This window comes from Carassius auratus, unplaced genomic scaffold, assembly GCF_003368295.1.
Source record: "Carassius auratus strain Wakin unplaced genomic scaffold, ASM336829v1 scaf_tig00002576, whole genome shotgun sequence".
NCBI lineage: Eukaryota > Metazoa > Chordata > Actinopteri > Cypriniformes > Cyprinidae > Carassius > Carassius auratus.
The window spans coordinates 709,350-730,718 of NW_020523459.1; the positions used below are offsets into that span (position 1 = coordinate 709,350).

The 21,369-nt window shown below is 36.6% G+C and overlaps 1 protein-coding gene across 3 annotated transcripts in view; it reads left to right on the top strand.

Moving 5' to 3' along the window:
* Positions 1–688: 688 nt before the first annotated feature.
* The window catches only part of glis1b (GLIS family zinc finger 1b), a 70,260-nt gene continuing 49,579 nt past the window's right edge, over positions 689–21,369 (top strand). For 2 of the 3 annotated variants that reach the window (XM_026242964.1, XM_026242966.1), the window contains exons 1-2: positions 691–862; positions 1,056–1,352. In XM_026242964.1, the coding sequence (XP_026098749.1) occupies positions 1,085–1,352 (268 nt within the window). In that variant the 5' untranslated portion in view covers positions 691–862; positions 1,056–1,084. Of the gene's footprint in view, positions 863–1,055; positions 1,353–21,369 lie in introns of all 3 variants that reach the window. The other variant, XM_026242965.1, reaches the window with a different exon arrangement.

Sequence of the window (21,369 nt, forward strand, 5' to 3'; positions counted from 1 at the left end):
TCACCATAGTAGAAATCAAACTGTGCTTGTTTATTGGTGGATTGCTGTTGTATTCGGATCATAGTGGACCAAAAAAATAAAAATAAAAATCCAACCAATAAATAACATATTGTTATTGATATATATTTTAGGCTATGTCAAAACGTTCCATTAATGGTCTTTATAATTATTAGTTCGACTGACGTTTTAATGTTAGTTTCTTAAGATGTCCATAAGATGTCACTGTTGATATGTTTTACAACAAACCTCTTCTATTTTTTTTCCTTTCACTACTCGCTACTTTTATTTCAATTCCCGTTGCGAGTCTTATTATCTGAACCGAAAGTAATAAAAAAAAAAAAAAAAAGCTATATTTTTTACGCCACTGCTACATCATCCCCCAGATAATTAGCCTATGAAATATTCATTACTGATCTGTGTCCTCTTAATGATCTTGTTTTTGTCTGTTGCACTATAGGTCATTATTTGGTGCTGCGTGATGACGAATCTCATTTCTGATGTACCTTTTTTATCTTTGGAAGTTGTACAGGACTGTTTTAGTTGTATGAATGCAAATTATCATTCCCAGTTTGAAGTGGCTCGAGATCAGTTTCACTATTCACAAAACATGCATCCAGTTTGTTCCCGATTGATCCCGCCCCTTTCAGCAATGGATTGGCACTTTCAGCTGTCAGTCAAAGCAGGGACGCGTGTTTTGGTTTTCAGAATTGATGTTATAGAAAACTCATAAAACTGCAGCTGAAACAGGAGAGAGGATGCGGTCGGTAAGAACACATATAACAGCTTGTTGGACGCAGAAGTTGAGAGTCATCAACATTCAATCAAAATCTCCTCTCTTTCTTGCTTTGGAGGGTTTAAATAGGTAGGCTTTGTTAAAAAATAAAACATCTACAAAATTTAAAAACAATTGTTCAGTGTGCTTTGCTGTTTTATAATTTTTTTTTTTTTTTTTGGGGTTATATGTTTACCATGCTGCTTCAGAGTCCTCTGAGAGCTGTAAGAGTTTGTTCCTTCAAATGAAGTTCAAGTTCATGCTGTGATCCTTCATCCCACAGGTTCAAGAAACGATAAGGACTATTATTGTATGGGGACTGACATGCACACTTGGAAGTCAGAGGTCCAGATGCAGAAATCTGCAGCGCTTATTGGGATGGTCAGTCATCAGACAGATTTCACCGAGCTCGCTCTCTCCATGTTCAGCAGTAAAACAGACATCTGCCCGAAACGCGTCCCTGCTGACGGCTGTGGCTCGAATCCCGCCTCGATACAGATGCGCTGCGGATCTGAAGATCTCAAACTCCACGCGCATCACACCTCCAAACTTCACTGTTTCACCATGTCACCTGGAGAGGGTATGTGCTGCTGACATTTGTCATTACAGGTGTATTTTATGACTTTCACATTTATTTATTTTTTTCGGGATTTTGAGGTCTTAATCTGGTTTATGGATTAAAATGATCCCTGCTAACGGTTTCTGTAACTTTTACTTGAACACAGATGCTAAATGTCAATCTGCACAACAGAGCCAAAAGCCATTAGTTTTTGGAAACCTTTAATGGTATATATATATATATATATATATATATATATATATATATATATATATATATATATATATATATGAGAATTTATAATAAATAATAAAAAATATATATATATATCATTATACTAAAATTATACTATAATTATAACATTATACTATTTATTATACATAACATACAATTTGTATGGATGTAGGGCTATTAATTATTATCTTTTGCATAGCAGCCAGATACATTGAAAATCATACACAGAATTTTACGTTTGCCAAAGAAAATTTAGTAAGAGAGTTGATCTTGTTCTTTCAGGGAAAGTTTATACGCTCTTAACCTTGCCTGCCAGTTTCAAACTGACATCAATATATGGTGAAATATTATTCATATAATAATGGATTTAGTACAATAACGTCTAAGCCCAACAGCAAAACTCTGCAAGTCCTGTCCCGAATTATTTTGACAGTTCGACACAGCTTCTCATTGTTATAAGTTATCATGTCTTTAGCAAAGTTAAGTTAGCCTAAATGTGTAGAGGATAATGAGACCTTTAAAAAAGCGAAAAAATAAAAAGTAAATTTTCTGATCAAAGTTGCATTAATTTTGCACGATTTGTCTTGACAAAATACTTGATTGCGTTAAGTAGGTTACATTAATTCATTATTACCTGCTTAATGGTATAGTTCACCCACAAACAAATGTTTTGTTATCATTCTCACCCTCATATTGTTCCAAACTTGACTTTTTGTTACGTCTGTGGAACACAAACATATGTTAGGGATTGAGCTTCACTCGCCGTTGCCTGTCATTGCATCTTTGTTTCGTAAAGGCTTCCTGAAAGTGAATGGTGACTGAGAATGTCATTCTTACTAACATCTTCCTCTGTGTTCTAATAATAAAAGACCGACAGTCATACAGCATGAGGCTGAGTAAAGGAGAATGCCATGATATTTCATTGGGAGATCATTGTAGGCAAAACATAAAGATTGATTCAGTAATCTCATCCATTTAGTCACAGAAGCATCCTAATGCAGTTTCCATTGCTATTTCCACTGTGGAAGGAACACACTCTATTGATTATGCTTTTCAATAGGCTGTACGTGCTTATGTGACACTCTTAATTGCAAGTTCTGTTAGTTGTAATTGAGCATGCATCCCTCAAAAACAGGGCTCTCTGGTATAGGACTAGGGTGGTCACCCTGTTTAGATGATGCTACAACGGCGTGGGATTGTGGGGGTTGGCAAAGCTAACCGCTTACTCCAGTTTATGATTATACACATTTGACTTGTATTAGTAATCATACCTTGTCACAAAAGAGAGTCAGAGGGTTGATTATGACATTTGCCTGACAAACTCAAACCAAATGTTTCTCGCATGTGTCTCAGCATTTATGAGATTGAGTCCACAACTCGCCCCCTGTCCAAAGTGAATCATTTCAATGTCTCTCAGATGCATTTGACAGAAAGGAACACTGATGTTTGGGATATGCTCATTTGAGCATCCTAATTTGCATACTTGAAAGGAGTGGAATGGGCTTTTGCTAAATGTTTTGGTGGGATGTCACAGGGTTAATTAGCTGTACACCCCCCCCCCCCCCCCCGGACCACATATACTAATCTAGACAAAGTGTTGTTGCCTTGTTATCATACAAGATAAAGTTTCACATTGTACTGTACAATTCAGAAAGATCAGGAGAACGTTATGGCCATGCAAACCAGTGAGTTGACAAGGCATCACATGTGTACATGATGAACATCCTAAGAACTCAGCACTTGACCGATGGGACAAAATCTCTCTACCAGGCCTAATTAAATTGTTCTTTGGCTTTCTTTCTCCTAGAGATGCCAACCACTGATTTGCAGTGCATGGGTAAATAGTCACATACTTTTTAACTGGATCAACAGATTTCAAATTTCTGAGCTGAATGATATTTAATCAAACATTCTGAACTATTTTTTAAAAAAAACACACAAGGTAATTCTTAGTATAGGCAGACAAACTCCCACGTCGAAGTGTTTATTCAGCTCATGAAAAAATGAGTAATTGACTCTTAAGGGAGTCATTGGTATAGTGTTTCAGGTTTCTATGGCAATGCATCTACCCCCACACACATATACAAACTCAGCACCATTTGGTCACTCTGTTAAATGTGGCATTTGTACTCACAAGTTGAATTCCTGTAGCTTGATTAAGTTTCCTGTGCTTGCCTGGCTGATATACAGTACAGTATGTCTCAGGATGTGTGGTGTGGTGCTGCCATTATTGACTGTTAAAAAGTATTACAACCCTCATTCAGGTGATTTATCGGTGGATGCTTTATATACAAAAACTAGCTTTATTGCTTCCTGTAAACTTGTGTTGTCCACAAGATTGCTTTGTTTTAGTTGCTGTGGCTGATTGCACAAAAAAAAGTTTACGTCGGTGGTTGCATCACTGGTAAACCGTTGTGGGCTGCATAATTATCTGCTCTCGCCTGAGCATTTCTTGTTCTTTTTTTACCTTGTTTTTGGGCTTTCTCTCTCATACTTACACACACTTGATCTCTATGCAGTTGTGCTCTTACTCCCACATATCCTCCTCAACTGCGGCCCACATCTTTTGGGGAACTCCTATGACATCAGAATAAGGCATGGATAAATTAACGTTGTGGGGAAACTGTAATGTTTGCAGCTTGTTCCATTGATTCACAAAGTCCTCATGATCAATTTGCAGTGCTATTTCATCCTGGTCGATGACATCACTGAGCAAACCTTTAACAAGTGAACGTTTTTCAGTGTCAGTCACCAAAGCCTTTGAGAGCCAGCTTGCTGTAATGGAAGCCATTGAATCATTTCTCACAAACAGGTCTCTAGAGGACCTTCTTGACTGTTGATTCAGCTTAATTTGGTTGGGAGTTTACAAGCTTATTTTTGAGAGAACGATGCAGTCAGTTATTTATAATCTGCGGGAAAAAGTCAGAAAAACATTTCTAATATAATCGAGTAGCGTTTGATGAAGGATACTCCTGTGGTTTTAGAAGATTACAGCATCTGATGTTCAATCATTATGGTTAGGCATCATTCCATTGTCGTTTTTCAAATAATATATAAAATGTCAACATACTTAATCAATCCTGAGGTACAACATTCAGATGTTGGCGACCTTAATCGCTAGTTGGATTATAACTTCAATTTAGACTATTTATGGCACCTGTGATGTCATAGCCATGTCCAGTTTTGTTTTATTTATGCTCGTGGGATGTGTAATACTCAGCAAAAGAAACGGCCTGAAACATCCTTCATTTGAAGGTCACCTCGCCCTGCCAATACAACCCTCAAACCAATAATTCTGTAAAAAAAAAAAAAAAGATCTGGATTGAATAAGTGTTGAAATATCGCTGGAATATAAGAGGAAATGTGCTCTGGACCTGGGCTTTAACGGAGGAAAAACAGAATTGGCTCCGATGTGTCATCATAAAATGTATTTTTAGCTTGGACCATGTCTTGAGAATCACTCATAAAAATGCGCCCACACTCTCCAGCCTTTTTTCCCTCTTGCTTTTTGATATAGGGGTCGAATTCCTGCTTCATGCGAAATGGATCTGATTGTTTTGCCTACTCGCTCTGTCTCCCTGACTCCGTACTGAGATGAAGGGGCTACTCGCTATAGTCCTGTGCCAGGGGGACATGCCACAGCTAACCGCACATCTACATGGGCCGAATTACTCATGCATTTTTAGACGGCAGCAACTGCGTCTCCAGACTTCTCAGCGCGTGTGACCGTGCACGCGGGTGGTTTTTTGATTTACATTTCAGCAGTGGCACTTGCTGTTCTTGGCCCAGTGCTCGTTTGCTTCATCAAAGAAAAATCCTCTTTGTGGCGGTGTTGATCGCAAGGCCTAAAGCGGATGCGTGGGCCCTGGCTTCCCAAAGCGGGACATTGCAAGATGACTAGATGTCCGTGACCCTTTCTATCCACTGTTGATTTAGTGTTAAAGGTGACGGATGGCGATCGACACCACGCTGGTCTTTGTACCAATAGAGCTGTTTTTTTTAACTCCTCCCAGTTCACTTGCCTGTTTAATAGAACATAAATATGGATCCCAAACCAGTGCCAAGTTCCCTGGTGGGTCTTTTATTAGAATAAGTATTATTCTTTTATAATCGAGAAAGATTACAGCCGATTCTCGGTACAAACTAAATATGGTCCCACAAAACGCCTTTAATTTATACAGCGGACAAATTGAATGTAGACAGATTCATAAGGCCTTTTCTGCCAGTCCTTAGACTTTCTTATTTACAAGTCTGGGCACATCAGCTGTCTAATCGAGCGCTGGCTTCATCCATGTGGTCAAAAAAAAAAATGCACAAACATTTATTCCATCATTAGCGGAGAGCAGAAATCATTCCAGTAGGCACAGTTATATCCTCTCTGTTGTTCAGTGGTGTCATCGTGCCAGAAAGCTGCCATGGGGTGGAGTGCCCATTCGGTCTGCAATCTGATTGGCTGGAATTACCCTTGAGGATTATGAAATACATTATAAAGTCTAACAGTGCAGTTTATACACTTTATTGCTGGTTGTTAATAAAGCGCAGGGTTCTGGAAGAGTTCTTCTAGTGATCCAGCACTAACCGAGTGTAATAATACAGTACGCTCAGGGATTTCTGTAGGCTAATAACTTGACATGGACCCCTGAATACAGATTGTTTAGAATGAAAACACTTCACTTTTACGAACATATCTGGATTATGTGTTGGAGCCATTCGTCTTTAGAATCATTGAAGGCCGTAAATTTTAGATATTTATACTGTTTGTGAATTGTGTGTAATGATGTTTGAGAAAGGAATGCTAGTATGATAAAAAAAAAAACCTTTGTGTATTTATTGTTTTTCATTGCCTTTTTGTCTAGTAAAGTTCTTCTGCGTACAGCCACAGTAACTTGCAGGAATAACATTTCACCACCATCCCAGCTGAGCATGTGTCAAGTAAACTTGACCTTTTGTAGTTCAAAGGCCAAAAAAAAAGGAACTGGCAGACATTAATAAATATTCCAAGACGCACAGTATGCTGAGAGCACATACCACTAAAATACACTTTATGTCCTCATTTTCTTCAACAAAGCTAGTATTTTGTGAATGCCAGACATTATGGACATAATGGAGTGGAAGTAATAATTTTGTGCTGTTACTTACTGTATTTTTGTCACGCCTGGCGACAGTCCAATAGGATTCATCTGACCTTCAGGGCTGAAAATTGTTTTCCAAGCATTTTAGAACAGTCACGAATCCGTAAGCTTGGAGCATTCCTACTTCCTGTTTCCGTCGAGCTGCTGTTGGATTACTCCGATGGAGACATGCTCAGAGCAAGGTTAAAAGAACACCGAACATTATTAAACTTTTCTCTGTCAGACAAACTCTGTCGTCTCATCTCCACGCAGTGCTCTGGGGTGTTTACTCAGACTTAAAGCATAAATTGAAATCAGCAGTTTGGCAGGTTAATATTTGGAGAAAAAGATGTCGGCATATGATAAGAGGACACAATTTCCCACGACACAGGCAGTTTTTTTTCTGATCCTCAGACAAGTGTGTGCGCTGTGGATCTATGCAAGTGAATTTGAGGTCACCTCATTGAGTATTTATTTTAATAATACTCATAAATTTAGAAAACTGTTATTTGGGAGACACCATTTAGAATTATTACAAACTTATTCATTACCGTTCACTTTAAAATAAATAAATTGATAAAATGATGTAAATGAAAAAGGTTTGGTTCTGTTAACCATCTGCATGGTTACATCGATGCTTAAATACTCTGGAGTTTATTTTGCATTATTTTCCATATTTACTTGTATGTTCCTACACTTGGATCAAAAACATACAGTGTACCCAGTTGTTCCACAGCTTAGAACAGCTGAAAGCCTTGCAGCTCATAAATAATAACACAACATAACTACAGTGACCACCAGGTCTGAATTTTTAAAGCCATACATGGGGAAGGTTACACAGTGTATTCAAGAATAATAACTCATACAGTATGTGTGTTTGTTTTTAATGGCTCAAAAACATACAGCGCAACCAGAATAGTCCGATTTTGTGAAAATAATAAGTCTGATAAATATGCTGACAATGTATTGTTAAGGATACTATTAATAATAATAATAATAATAATAATCAATAATAATAAACTGTTATAATGTTTTTGTTTTGCTTAATGTATTTAATACATATATGTACGTGCAAATCTTCATTATTATGACTTGCATTTGATAAATACCTCTAAAAAGACATTAAAAAGTAGATAAACCTTTCAGGAGAACTTTTTTTAATTAATTAACTTATTATTAAAATCCCCTTCCCTTTTCTCAAATAGTACCCCCCCCCCCCAAAAAAAACAAAAAAAACAAAAAAAAAACTGTAAGAGTTATAGATAATTAATAGCTCACGAGAAAGCAGAGTATGAGAGGAGAAAGACTAATGCGTCCCGGCCCTTTAATAGGATGAGAGGAATTTGAAGAATGAATGTTGACTTCAGCTTTTTACAATTTGCTCTGAGTTTGCTGACTTATCATCAACCACAAATATTTCCCCCCACTATTTCACCATTTAAGCCCTCACCACAGTCTCACAGATGAGTTTTCCAGGATTTGGCTTGTGCCAAACTTCCCACTAGAGTCACCCCTTTATGTGCGTGTGTGTGTGTGTGTGAGAGAGAGAACATACTCATCATGCTGCAGCAAATGTACCCGTAAATGTTAAGATACTTCTCTAGTGTTGACATAGCATTAATTCCACTGTCAAACGTTCCATTAATATGAGAAATAAGACATCCCATTATGGCAGACTGCTCTGGTTCTTCTTTCAACCAGGCATGTGCTTATAGAATGAATGAGAAACCCCTTCCGTGCATTTGGGTGCTAATCAACTTGACTATATCATCACGTTAGACACTTTAAGATATCTAAGGGACGCTACCGTTGGCTGTCAAAGGCAGGAACATCACCAATACTGGAAAAATGGGAAGTACGCCGGGTGACCTCCAGGTCACATTTGTAAGTGACAGAGCGAGGAATGCGTTTTGAGCGTGTCTGTCCCACGTAACCTTCAGGTCTCATCCATGTGTGTTTCTTATTGAACTAACACATGTGTGGGAGGTTACACATTGCTGGAACTTATGGAAATGGATGTGATGTGTGTGTATGTGATTGTGCGCTCAATATCTCCGTGGAGAAAGTGGTAACTAAAACAATCTCAGCCTAATCAGAACCAGGTCACTCGGTTGTCCAGGCAGCGCTTGACATTTACGGCCTTCTCTTGGCTCCACGTTCGCACTTTACAACAGGGCCGGTCCACATAGCTACGCTTCTCCATATAACTGATTTGCTAGCTCTCCTAAATCTACACATAAAGCAACGCCCGACTTCACAAGGTTCCTATATAAAGAAAAAAGATGACAGAGGCAACAGGAAACAGTTGTTATAGATCACTTGCAGTCTGCAACAAGAATATTCAGAGTGGATGGAGAGAGAGAAATTTTGGCTGGGGCCACATTATGTGTTTCCAGTCTTTCTTGTTTTTTATTTTTTTTGCTGTTTACTTGAATCTTGCGCTAAAAAGTCAAATGATGACTAACTCAGTAAAAGGCGCTTGTGTTGTGAATGACCTAACTGCTTTGCTTTTTAAAAACTGAAATGAAGTAAGGCCTTATGAAAGCCCTGACAGCCAGGTGCTGTGGACTTGGCCAGCAGTTTTACTTCTCAGGCCAGCTGGAAAATGAGTCCCAGAATTTATCTTCACCCTTTTCCCTTGACAAATTATTTTATTGTTCTCGCACAGTTGGTTTGCATTTATTCTTTTGGCTAACGATAGGTTAAGGCAGAGTGATCTGCTTTCGCTGTGTTACACTGCGAACGCACCCCAACTGGGCTTGATGCCGCAATGACGAAGCATATTCACTCTGTACGCTGACAGAAAGATCGATTTTGTGAGTTTAATGCTCAGGAACTTGCGGCAGAAAGATTCATCAAAAGGGATTTTCAGATCTGCGACATAAAGAAATTGCATTACGTTGCAAAAATCTTGCCTCGGGATACCTGAAAACCTAACCTTCGAGCCCAAAGGTCACATCTTTTTTGGGGCTTAATTGGATTACAGGGCCGTTCATGTTGAAGGAATGTTCCTGCCTGTTGTAGATGGAGAGATATCCGCGTTATAACTGTCTGCTTGCTGCACTCTACCTGACCCGAGCACAGTAGATGAGAGCTAACCCACTAATCTTTTACAAATGCTGCTAGTCTCCAAGACCAGGCTTTTTCAAAGATGCCCGAGTCAAAACAGCCCCTGTTTCTCAATGAGCTTCCATTGAAAATATGTCTGAATCAAACAGTGACTAACACATACCTTCTGTCTGCAGGGTTACATTGCGAATGAGAACGAGCCTTACCGGAGATGTTCGCGCTCATCTGGAGGCTCTGGTTTCTCTTTAGAATCGGCACACTTATTTTCAAGGATGTTACTGAATGGAGACAGTGGACTGCCTAGAGGATTGTATTGTCATAACAAGTCTGTGAGCCTTTACAGTGATTGACCTTTCAGCCAAGTTAATAGATGATGCCAGGAGAATTACCTGGAGAGAGTTATCCATTAGCAATCATGGCTAATGAATTTTGGTAATTTGAATTCTTGTGATGTGACTTTTAACAAAACGTATTTATGGCTTGTATTATAGTTTTAAAATTAAGTTTTAGAAATTTGAATTGTAAAGTGGTATTTAACAGATTTAAACAGTTTTATGACATATATTATTGGTTTGTATTTTTAAACTGGAGTTGTTTTTTTTTTTTTTTTTTGTAGAGGTGAAATATTCAGATTATAAAATGATGGTGATGTGGTAACAATGAAACAAAACAATGAAATTTAACCTACATTTAAATTAAAAACTGTAAAATATACCAGTAAAAAATGTTAGAATTGAAATCTAAAATTCAGATTTACAGAATGTCATTTTAGTAGCTCTGTAAATTGCATTTTTATATGTAATATCTTCTGTTGCTATACTCAACTACTACTTTTAATTGTATGTCAATGAAGAAAGATGGTGTATTTAAAGGGGATGACATGGACATACTAACCAATTAGAGCTTGATTACTTTTGTCCATGTGGATCTTGACTTTAGTATTTAGACCAAATCACTCATTAAACTAGAAATCCCATCTCTGTAATGTTACAACATGTTTTTGCAAACATCTTATTAGTTAAGCATATGGAGAGAAATGACGTTAGTGCGAAATGCGGCTTAATTTCGAAGGCCTTTTTTTTTTCGGTTCTGCCACGCCCTCCTCCTCTGTTTCTTGAACGCCTTTGCGTTTGAAAACACTGAGATTTCTAAACATGTTTCTCATTCCAATTCACCAGATCGCTGCCAACCGCACATCTTGAAAAGGACTTTGAGTTGTATTTTCATATGTTCTCTTTGTTTACATGGGGTTAGCCACATCTTCAGATCACTTTGTCGTGTAATTGACTCCATAGAGTTTTGACGTGACTCCAGTGACAGATAGAAGGATTGTCTTGGACAATTATTTGATGGCAGAGAAATGTAGGGCAGCCAGCAAAGAAAGACTTGTGTGCTTTCAATGTACATCTTCGACATTTTACATCCTTTTTCATCATTATCTCAGTGCTTGCTTTCTTTTATTCCTTAAAAGTTAGTTTTAAAAGTCAAATTATGTACACAACATTGACTGAACATAAAGGCACTACATTACATATTTCTAGACCAAATCACTCCAAGGCAATATGTGGTCAGCTATAGGATGAACAACAATAACTACTGTAAAATATCTTGGTTTGTAGCCTGTCATCAAGACTTATTAGACTTGCCAATGACTGGCGATAGCGAGTTGAACGCTGGCTGCACGTCAAATTGCATTTGTACAGTTTGTAGATGCTAGCTTTCTACAAGCCTCAAGAGTTCTGAAAGCAGGAACCAAGTCCAATAATTGTCTAGCAAATCATTAGGATAAGTACACTTCTGCCAGCCAAAACTCACTCATTTTAGAACAAACAAAAAAAGACCATAGGAACCCACCATGGACCAATTTTTAACATGTTTGTATAAGCGATGATGTAAAATGGCAAGAATTCATATTTCGCCCCAAATTTCGAACTGTTTTTTTTTTACTTGCAACGGAAACCAATATTTGCATTTCAACACTCTTTCAGAGTGAAATGACAAACAAACTCTTTATGGGTTTGGAAAAGTCCAGGGATAAAATGAATATGATTTATAGTTCATAAACGCATGGCTGATGCCAGGTTGTGTGAAAATGCTGGTGTTTAGTCATGCTTACAGCCCTGAGAGGAAACTTAGATCCCCAAAACACTAACTGACTGACTTTTTAAGCGCTGTTTATGATACATTAGCCAAACTCTGCAGCTCTGGATCAGGAATCGAACCGAGAACTTGTTAGTTGAGCCATAACTTCAGACGTTTTGTTGAAATTACATTGTTTACAACATGTAGTTAAGTAAAAGATGGCTATCACGCAAGCAGAAAAAACACCAGGGCCTGTGACCCACTGAATGCTTGCACCGTGAGAATAGTTTTGCTCTTGAACCAGGCTGCCGGTGGGCCTGTGTCCTCTGCTGGATATGACACGCTGTATGCATAAGTACCACCTTTTTTACCACGTTCCCCTAAAAACCCTATTGCTGGACTTGGATTACATTTTTTTCCATTAAAATCACCCCATGGTGCTCAGATTTTTTTTTTTTTTATGCATGGCGCTCCTGCTTTGCCTTTTTTTAGGTTTTTCAGTCCTCATTTCTCAAACCAGCAGTCGGCATGTTATTCCTGACCAGGGGCTCCTTTGCTGACGGATGCCCTTCCTTCTCTTTTCCTGCATTGTGAGGGTCCTGTTTGATGTATGATGATGTATATTGTCTGTTGATCTGTCCCTTCTCGGGTTACCATGGGCCTGATCGGGACAGGAGTTGTTGGGGAGCTATAAAAGAGGGTTCGTTTAGAGTGATCCTTTGTTTTGTTTTTTAGGATGATTTCCCCCTAAAACAAAAATGAGTTGCATTGTTTTTCGTTCTGGTATATGTGTGGTTTGAAACTCTCTGCAGATTGAGGGTGATGGAAAAACATAGACATTCCTGTGTATTCTGAGAATATGAAATGTGTGTGTGTGTGTGTGTGTGTGTGTGTGTTAGGTCCCCTGAGTCAAAGTCATAGTAGTATTTATTGTCTGCCTTAGGAGAGATTAGTTTTGGATTAGAGAACTACTGCAACATCACCACACAACATATGCAAACATTTACAGCCGTCCTAATCCTATAATCCTACATCATAAAAACAATACCATTTAAATGATCAATTACTTAAAAAGCACACAAACACAAAACAACCCTCCTTTGCCTGTTATACCAATTATTGCAGTTTTTTTTTTTTTTACATTTTGCTATAATTGCTCATTAATACATTTTAACAGATAATGTAACAAATGAGTATTTGTATCGATTATGCCTGCATATAATTGAACCATGTATCCCCTGCCAGAGTTCATCAGCACATACTCAGGGTACAACACATGTGAGTCCAGCGGCCTGCTGGATCGGACACTGCTCAGAAATGTCTTGGAAAGAACTGAGTGCCTGTATCCCCATAATTTATCCTGCCACTCTCACCAGGTTATTTATTTGAGCTTTTATTTTTAATGTTGAACTCCCAAACCAAACCATTCTTATTTATTAAGTTCTTTTACATATTAAACATTGAGCTGTTTAATTATACTATATGAATTTGTCTGCATAATTTAAACACCATATTCGTACATTTACAGTACTGTTTAAGTTTTTTTGTAACCATTTTTTATAATCATTTATTTGATGAAAAATAAAGTAAATATATAAAGTTTGGATATATTTTTACAATTTAAATTAAGTGTTTTTTTTATTATTATTTTATTTAAATATATATTTAATTTATTCCAGTCTTCAGTGTCACATGATACTTCAGCAATCACTCTAAAATGCTGTTCTGGTGCTCAATAAATATTTCTTATTATTATCAATATTGTGCTGATTAATATATTTGTGGAAACCGTGAACTGTCAGGATTCTTTGATAAATAGAAAGTTCAAAAGAGCAGCATTTTTTTCATTACAATGTAAAAATCTAATTTGATATATTTACATTTTCTGAATTTAAGTATTAATAATAAAAAAAAGTCTTACATACCCCAATCTTTTTGTGTGTTTCAACTTTTAGTGTTACGGTTGTGTATATACTGTATATAATAACTTTGTGTGACATAAATGTAAGTTGTTATTCATTGATAATATGTGATCAGATTATTTAATCATTGAGTGGGAAGTCTTCAAAACTGATTCATGAACATATCATTCAGACCTGTTTTGTGAACCAAATCAACTGATTCATCGAAAAGACCCAGCTTTCTAGAATGATTCTTTCTGGAATCAGACATTGCTACTTCTCCAATAAATGCACCCATGCTACTGTTTGGCTTCACAAGAGTCATCTAGAGTAGACCACTTTTAGAATGCCTTAATAGTGCTTCTTTCATACTTTTGAAGCTTGAAACTTCATTGTAATTGCATAGAGAAAAGTATCGAAATTTTTCTCCTTGTGTGAGCCATGAGAGAAATTCATGTGGATTTAGAATGCCATAAGGGTGAGAAAATGATGACGGAATTTTCATTTGTTAGTTAAATATTCCTTTGACCAAAATGGACCTTAACTGGAAAATTATGGTTCTTTTAATCATGGTTATTGATTTTGAGCTCTCTCTGATGCAATATTCATATTAGAAAGAATCAAAAGTCAGCATGGACTCAATTTTGACAGTTATATTTATTTGCGAAGTCGCCCTGGGTTGAATTACTCTATTGTGTTCTTCAAAGCCCAAAACAGTCTTAGCCATGGCCATGATGCTTAACTGAGACCGAAAGCTTTAATAGTGACTAAGTTAGTTTACCATTGCTGGGCACAGCCAGCTCTGTCATCTGCTGTGAATTTGCAGATAATATTTGTTTGGGGATATCAGTGGGATTATGTTCTTGTTTCGGCTTGGACTGGTCATCTCATCTTGAAACGGGAAACATGAAACATTGTGAATAATCAAATAAAAATAAAAGCTTTTCCTTTTCTGCCTCCATTGTCAAAGCAATTCATGGTTCCTAAAAACAAAACTCCTCAAAAAAAAGAAAAATGGTGGAAGTGGTCAAGTGATTTCTTAATCAATAAGACTACTAGGTGAGTGAGTCTGGTAGTAAGATTTGATCCTGATCCCTGCCAGAGACTTCAAAGCCAGACCAATTACACCGACCGCTTTGAACGTCTTATTCTGAAAGAAAGCTTCCATTATTTCTTCCTCCACTAAAACAACCATAACAAAAAAAATAGGAAATGAAATGCGATTCGCTGTTGTGCTCCTCACGTAACCATCTGGTTTTACAATCTATAAAGAAAGAATCCCTTCGAGTATTTCGGGCAGGGCTACGCTGCGTAGGAAACAATATAATCATTGTCAAACAGTATTTGATTTATAAACAAGCACTTCTGTCATTAAACTGCAACTGTCAAGAGGTTCCCCAAACAATTCTTACCACTCGTAATCATTCTTGTAAACCATGCTAAAAAATTTCGGAAGAACATTATTTATTAGAAATAGAATTATTTAGTAAAATTATGAGTTTCTTTTGAATGTAACGATGTATGAAAATAGTCTTTTTTTAGCTTCAGACAAGTGTACTAGCATTTGGAAAGAGGACGTGCAATGTTTGCTTGTGAGGTTCCTCTCATGTTTTGCGGTTGAATTTGGCCACTGTCATTCGAGTGGAACTTCCTGCCATCTGCATTCAATCGAATTCTCTCACAGTTTCAGGCTTGCTTGTAAATATTGGAAGCAGCCTAAAGTGAACGCCATATTCGGTAATGTGGGCCAATACAGTTGTGTTCAGAGCGTGTCTTTTTGGCCCCAGACAGTGACGGGACAGCCATTTACATTGTATTGTTTGATTTGTTATTGGTTGATTTTGACAATTTGCCTTTTATTTCTGGTCAGCTAAAATGAATCAAGCTAATAGGATGGCTGGGAGTGTACAGTAAAACTCACTTTCTCATGTATTCATTGGAAATGCTGTGCTGACCATTAGCTGTCAGACTTTAGGAATGCTCCAAATGAAAATATTAGCCTTGACTCATACAGTCCAGAAATTTGAGCTTAGAATGTTGGATACTGTACAAGACTGCATTTCACTTTTAATTACAAGGCCCACTTTTCATAATAAGGATTATGCGAGAACTTTTATTAGGTCACAACCTTGACAGCCTGATTTAGTGGGAAAAGATATTTTGCAAATGGAATTAATTTCACATAATCTTTGCAAGGAATACAAGAGTATTTAAATATGACTTCACAGTGGAAAAAGAGAAACCAAAGCATTTTGGTTGAGAAGAAAAGCCTTGTTTCTGTTCGAACATGCCTGTTTGTGTTGTCTCAAAGCTTAGAATAACTAAATATTCGCATGCACACTTATTTCAACATAAGTTGCACACATGCACACACACACAAAACAGAAATGACGTAATGCGACCTGTGGAGTTTCACTGCAGCAGTATTGCAGGACCTCCGAGGTCCCAAAGTTCTTGTGTTTTTACAGAGCCCCAAAGAGCCGTCAAAATCCCATAAAAGCCAGAACAGCAGTCTGTGATGAGGAACCTGGAGACTTAATGTTAAAGCTGTTCGTTTTTACAGCACAAGACACAGGAATGTACTACAGCCCCGTGCTACTGACATACTTTGTAATCAGTCCCAGTATTTCACACTGATGTAAAATCCTTTCCGGTAACCTCATCCTGTATGTAGACAGTAAAACAAGAACTTTATTTGTGAACCCGTTTCTTACTGATGTTTTTGGTAAAACAAGTTTGTTCTTGTTCTGTTTTTACACACAGTGCATTATTTTTAAGGGGACATGACATGATTTAATTCTTCTAAGGCAATAGAATTTAATAGAACAATAGAAGAACATTTTAGTTGACTGATTGCTCTTTGAATTATGGAAGCCTATTCCTTCTACGGAAAATGTCATAAAAAAGTTTTAAACTTTTATCTCACAATTCTGAGAAATAAATACATAATTAGAAGATATACACTGAGATTTCTGACTTTTTTCTTGTGAATATGAGTTTATGTCTTGAAATTTTACTTTTTTCTCAGAAGTCTGAATCTACATAATTATGAGCTTTTGAATTCTGAGTTTACATCTTGCAATTAATTGTTTTTAAATGCCACAGAATAAAAAATGAAAAGGTAACCTGCACTTTTTATCTTACAATTCTGGCTTTTTTTTTCACAACTCCAAGTCTATATCTCAGAATTTTGAGTTTTTCTCTCAGAAAGTCAAGTTTATATCTCTCAATTCTGACTTTATATCTCTCAATTCTGACTTTATATCTCACAAGTCTGAGTTGCAAGAAAAAAGTCAGAATTAGGAGATAAAAAGTAAAAATTTAAAAATAAATTTCTTTATCTCTGAAACAAGCTTCCATATTGAAGCTAATGTCTCAACATACTCTAAACCTCTTCCACAGGTCTTTAGCTCTGAAAACAAGCCCACATTTCAAAGTTAACCACTAGTTAATTTACTGTTGATGATCATAACGACAGCATTGAAGATGACTGTTGATTTTCAGATTCATTAAACATTGATTTCGAAAAAGGTGACCTGAATGTTTGTGCTTTGGAAAGTTTTAAAAGTCAGTTAGGTGGCAGGAAGCTGCGTTGTATTTTATTTGATCTGATGAGAGTGTATCCAGTACAAACTCAAAAGCTGGAGACATGAACCCCATCCCTGGCACAATGGGTATGGCCAAAGAGCTGCCAGGTTCTCCAGCACCACCCTGAACCAGCCTCACCCGCGGCTTACTGGAAACCGAAGCGATGGTGGTCCAGATCCACCCACGTCAGTCCACAGAGGACAGACTCAGAGGCTCCTCCAGTGACAGCCAGTCACCAGCAGGTGGTGACATGCCCAAGTGGAACCCAGTAATTACAGTAAAGGTACGGAAGAAGATCAACAACCGATCATGATGTCTGGAAGCATGTCAAATATTTTGTCACTGGTCTGATCACAGTCAGGACAGATTGTCATTAGCATTATTTATTTTACTTTTTTGCCTAGGTGTGTTTGTGCATGGTTGATACAGTTTAGAAATGGCCATGTAATGCTTTAATCACTGTGAGCCTTGATTGATCAGGTTTTCTTGTCCAAGTGTGTGGTTTAGTCGCTGAACTGTAGGAGTATTGCAGGCAGTGTTTTGTGTTTGTTTGTGTTCAGTTGTCTGCACTCAGTTCGGACTGTTTTAGAAGCCGAAGTTATTACGAAATCAGCGGCCAGCTGCATCTGTCCTTCTCATGAGCAAACGCTCTACTTCTTTTGTTTGATGAACTCTGTGTAGATATAATGTTAGAGCAGATCTTTGAGCTTATTATTTATAACTTAATTTTGTCTGTGCACTGAAATCAAAACCCTTCACGTGATTGCAAAAGAGAAAATCTTTGCTGTGCTGTAAAGTTCCTTAAAGGATTAACTCACCCACAAATGAAAATACTTTTATCATTTACTCAACGTCCATGTTGTTCCAAAACCGTAAGTGTTTTATAGTTTTTACTGATTTATTTTATTGTAACTTTATAGATGTCATTATTACACAGAGAATTATGACATGAGTAATTATTTCAGTATTTCAAGTAAATGTACTTTTAGTAGTTTTCCATAATTTAATCGAGTTTTTTTCCCCCTGCCGTTTCTTGGCCAGGCACCTGTTTTAGGGAACCTTTCCCCAGACTTTGTTATTTTTCATTTTGTTGTACCCTCAGGTTTTCAATCAAACCTTCATAACTAAGCAAACACATAAGTTCCGGGTCTGTGTGGAGACACAAGTAAAGACATGAGATATGAGATTTTAACATGGAAAAGGCCCTCATCCATAATATGCAACATCTGCACAGGACACTGCAGTCGTGTTAAAGAGCGCAAGAGAATCCAGTATAAGCCCACTGCTCAGGAGTCTGCTGACCTAGTATCTGAAAGAAAAAAAGAGAAATGGAGGCGAGCATTGAGGGAAAACAAAAAGATAGTAAGAGAAGCAGAGAAATACAATCTCAAACAGAAACTAGATTTTTAAATATTTCTGAAGAAAATGTGAACGCCTTTGTTAAGATCTTTGGCATTATAATATATATTTGTAGGTGGTTGTAGGGTGTTGCTATGTTCTAGGTAGGGTGGAATCAAGTAATCGATTAGATCAATAATAAAAAACAAATGTAATAGTTGATTAATTTACATCTATTTACAAAACACACTTTTATAGAAAACACAGAAAAAAAGCATGATCCAGGCTTTTTTGAAAAGCTGTTTCGTGTCTTGTATTCACATATACTGTATATACATATATGTCAATATTTACGTATATGTCATATAAATGCTCATTCTGACAGCACGCAAGTTGCAGTTAAATTTTACACACAAAGCTAGCCTGTCTATTTTCTAAATGTTTATTATAAATTTTGTTGTGAAAAATTCATCTGTCCATGTTTCATGTTCATGATAACATGTTCATGCACGAACATCGAATGGAAGTCATGGAGCTACATAGAAAGTCAAGGTGCAATAATGTTAACTAAAATATTTATTTTGATTTAAATAATGTTTTTTTTTTTTTTTTCATTTGGAAGTCAAATTTAGCTTTGAAATGGACAATTTTATTGTATTATTGTTTTTTTTTTTTTTTTTTTTTTTTTTTTACTGATTTTTTTTTACTGATTTTTCAAAGATTGTTTTTGGAGGTTGCAATGTGGGTTGTTCCCTTAGCCGTTATGTTATAAGATGTAAGTCTATTTTTTTTTTTTTATGGTCCTCCAGGTAAAACTTTGTTAGATTCCTTAGAAAAGTAGTAGATCTTCTTTTCCATGATTTGCGGTATCACAGATGTCAATGTTTAAGCATTAGCACTAGTAATAGTTATGCCCACCTTAGCTAGTCCCATAAGGAGTTAATAAGGCAGAAAAAGATCAGTGAATGTAAGAGGAACTGTGCGTCAGTGAGTTCTGATCATTATTAACTGTTTAAGTGTGGACGCTATGATTTATGGTGCTAAAGTGGCCTGAGTAGAAATGTCACAGCACATTTCCAGACGCATATATCTTGTGGTTTTGGCAGCTTGTTGTTCTTTAGGTTTACATGTTTGATGTATATTAAAGTTGATACACACATATGTGCACTGGCACACATGCGCATATGCACAGCTCTCTCCCATCCTCTCTCTGAAGCCCCGTCTTGTTCTGTTGTATTCCTGCATCTTCAGACATCTGCTTTCCATTGTCAGCATCTCCGAAGACTTGAAAACATTAAATGCTGGCACAAGCTCGGTCTCACTCCAGCACTTAATGCTGCACTTAGGTGACTTGAAAGGCAGGAGGCGAGAATTGTAGAAAATGAAGTGTCACCGAAAGAAATAAAAAAAAATCACCTAAGATTACCACCAATTACATTTAATAATGGCCTGCCCATCTGCTGATCAGATGCAGGGAGTCCCCATGGTCCAGCGGTGGGGTTATGGGGTAGGGGGGTTGTCTCCTTCTGTATGTTACTGTAAAACAGTGATTCTTAACTGGTTTAGCTTGATGATTCAAACTTGTTGACATTATGTGAGGGCTAGTAATGAAACTGTTAATCAAACAAAATATCAACAACAACAAAAAAAACACAAACACTAAAAACAGTAATATTGTGAAATGTTATTACAATTTAACAATAATTTTAATATATATATTTTATTTTTATGTATTTTAAAATGTAATTTGTTCCTGTGATGGCAAATCTGAAGCACTCCAGTCTTCAGTGTCAATTGAGCCTTCAGAAATTCTAATATGCTGATTTGGTGCTCAAGAAACATTTCTTATTATTATCAATCATATTACTGAAAACAAAATTAATTTGGAAACCATTATACATTTGTTCAGGATTATTTGATGAATAGGAGTTTAAAAGAACAGAATTTATTTGAAATAGTAATGTTTTAAAACAGACATTATACATGTCTTTACTTTCACATTTATAAAACACTAACAATTAATTTTAAATAAGACAAAGTATACTATAATGGTACCAATTAAGTATATACAGCCAAGTGCTTAAAGTATACAAAATATACTTTAAGTTGTTCCACTTTAGCACATAAAAGTACACTAAATACACTTCATGTTGAGCTTTTCTACAATTTAATTACAATTAAAATATAATTAGTACAAAATTAGTTGTTCCAAAATAGCATGCTTCAAGTTAACTAATCATGAACACACTTGAAGTATAATGATGATTAGTGTGTCCACAAGTACACAAAAGTATGCTAAATTTTAGTACACATTTAGCACATTTATTTTTCAGCTGGGTGCCCTGTGACATTATAGGTGTGACAATCATATTCTATTACCTTTACTTGATAAAACAACACGGTTTGAGGTGTTTAAAATATGCTAAATAATCAACATGACAAAGTGACAATTTAATAAATGTATTAAGTTATTAATTTCCCCAGTTGCATTTTTATTGTGCCCATACTGTATTAGTATATAACCAAATGACCGGTAAATTTGCACCAAATAATGTGGAGCTTGATTAGAAGCAGAGACTTTGACTTAACAACAAAATATATGGGAAATGTGTTCTTTTTATAAGTTTATAAGTCTGTATTAGATATAGCATGGAAGCATTTGCCATATAAAACAGCTTTGTTATTTGCTCAGAGTCGAAAAGACTTGTTTTTCTC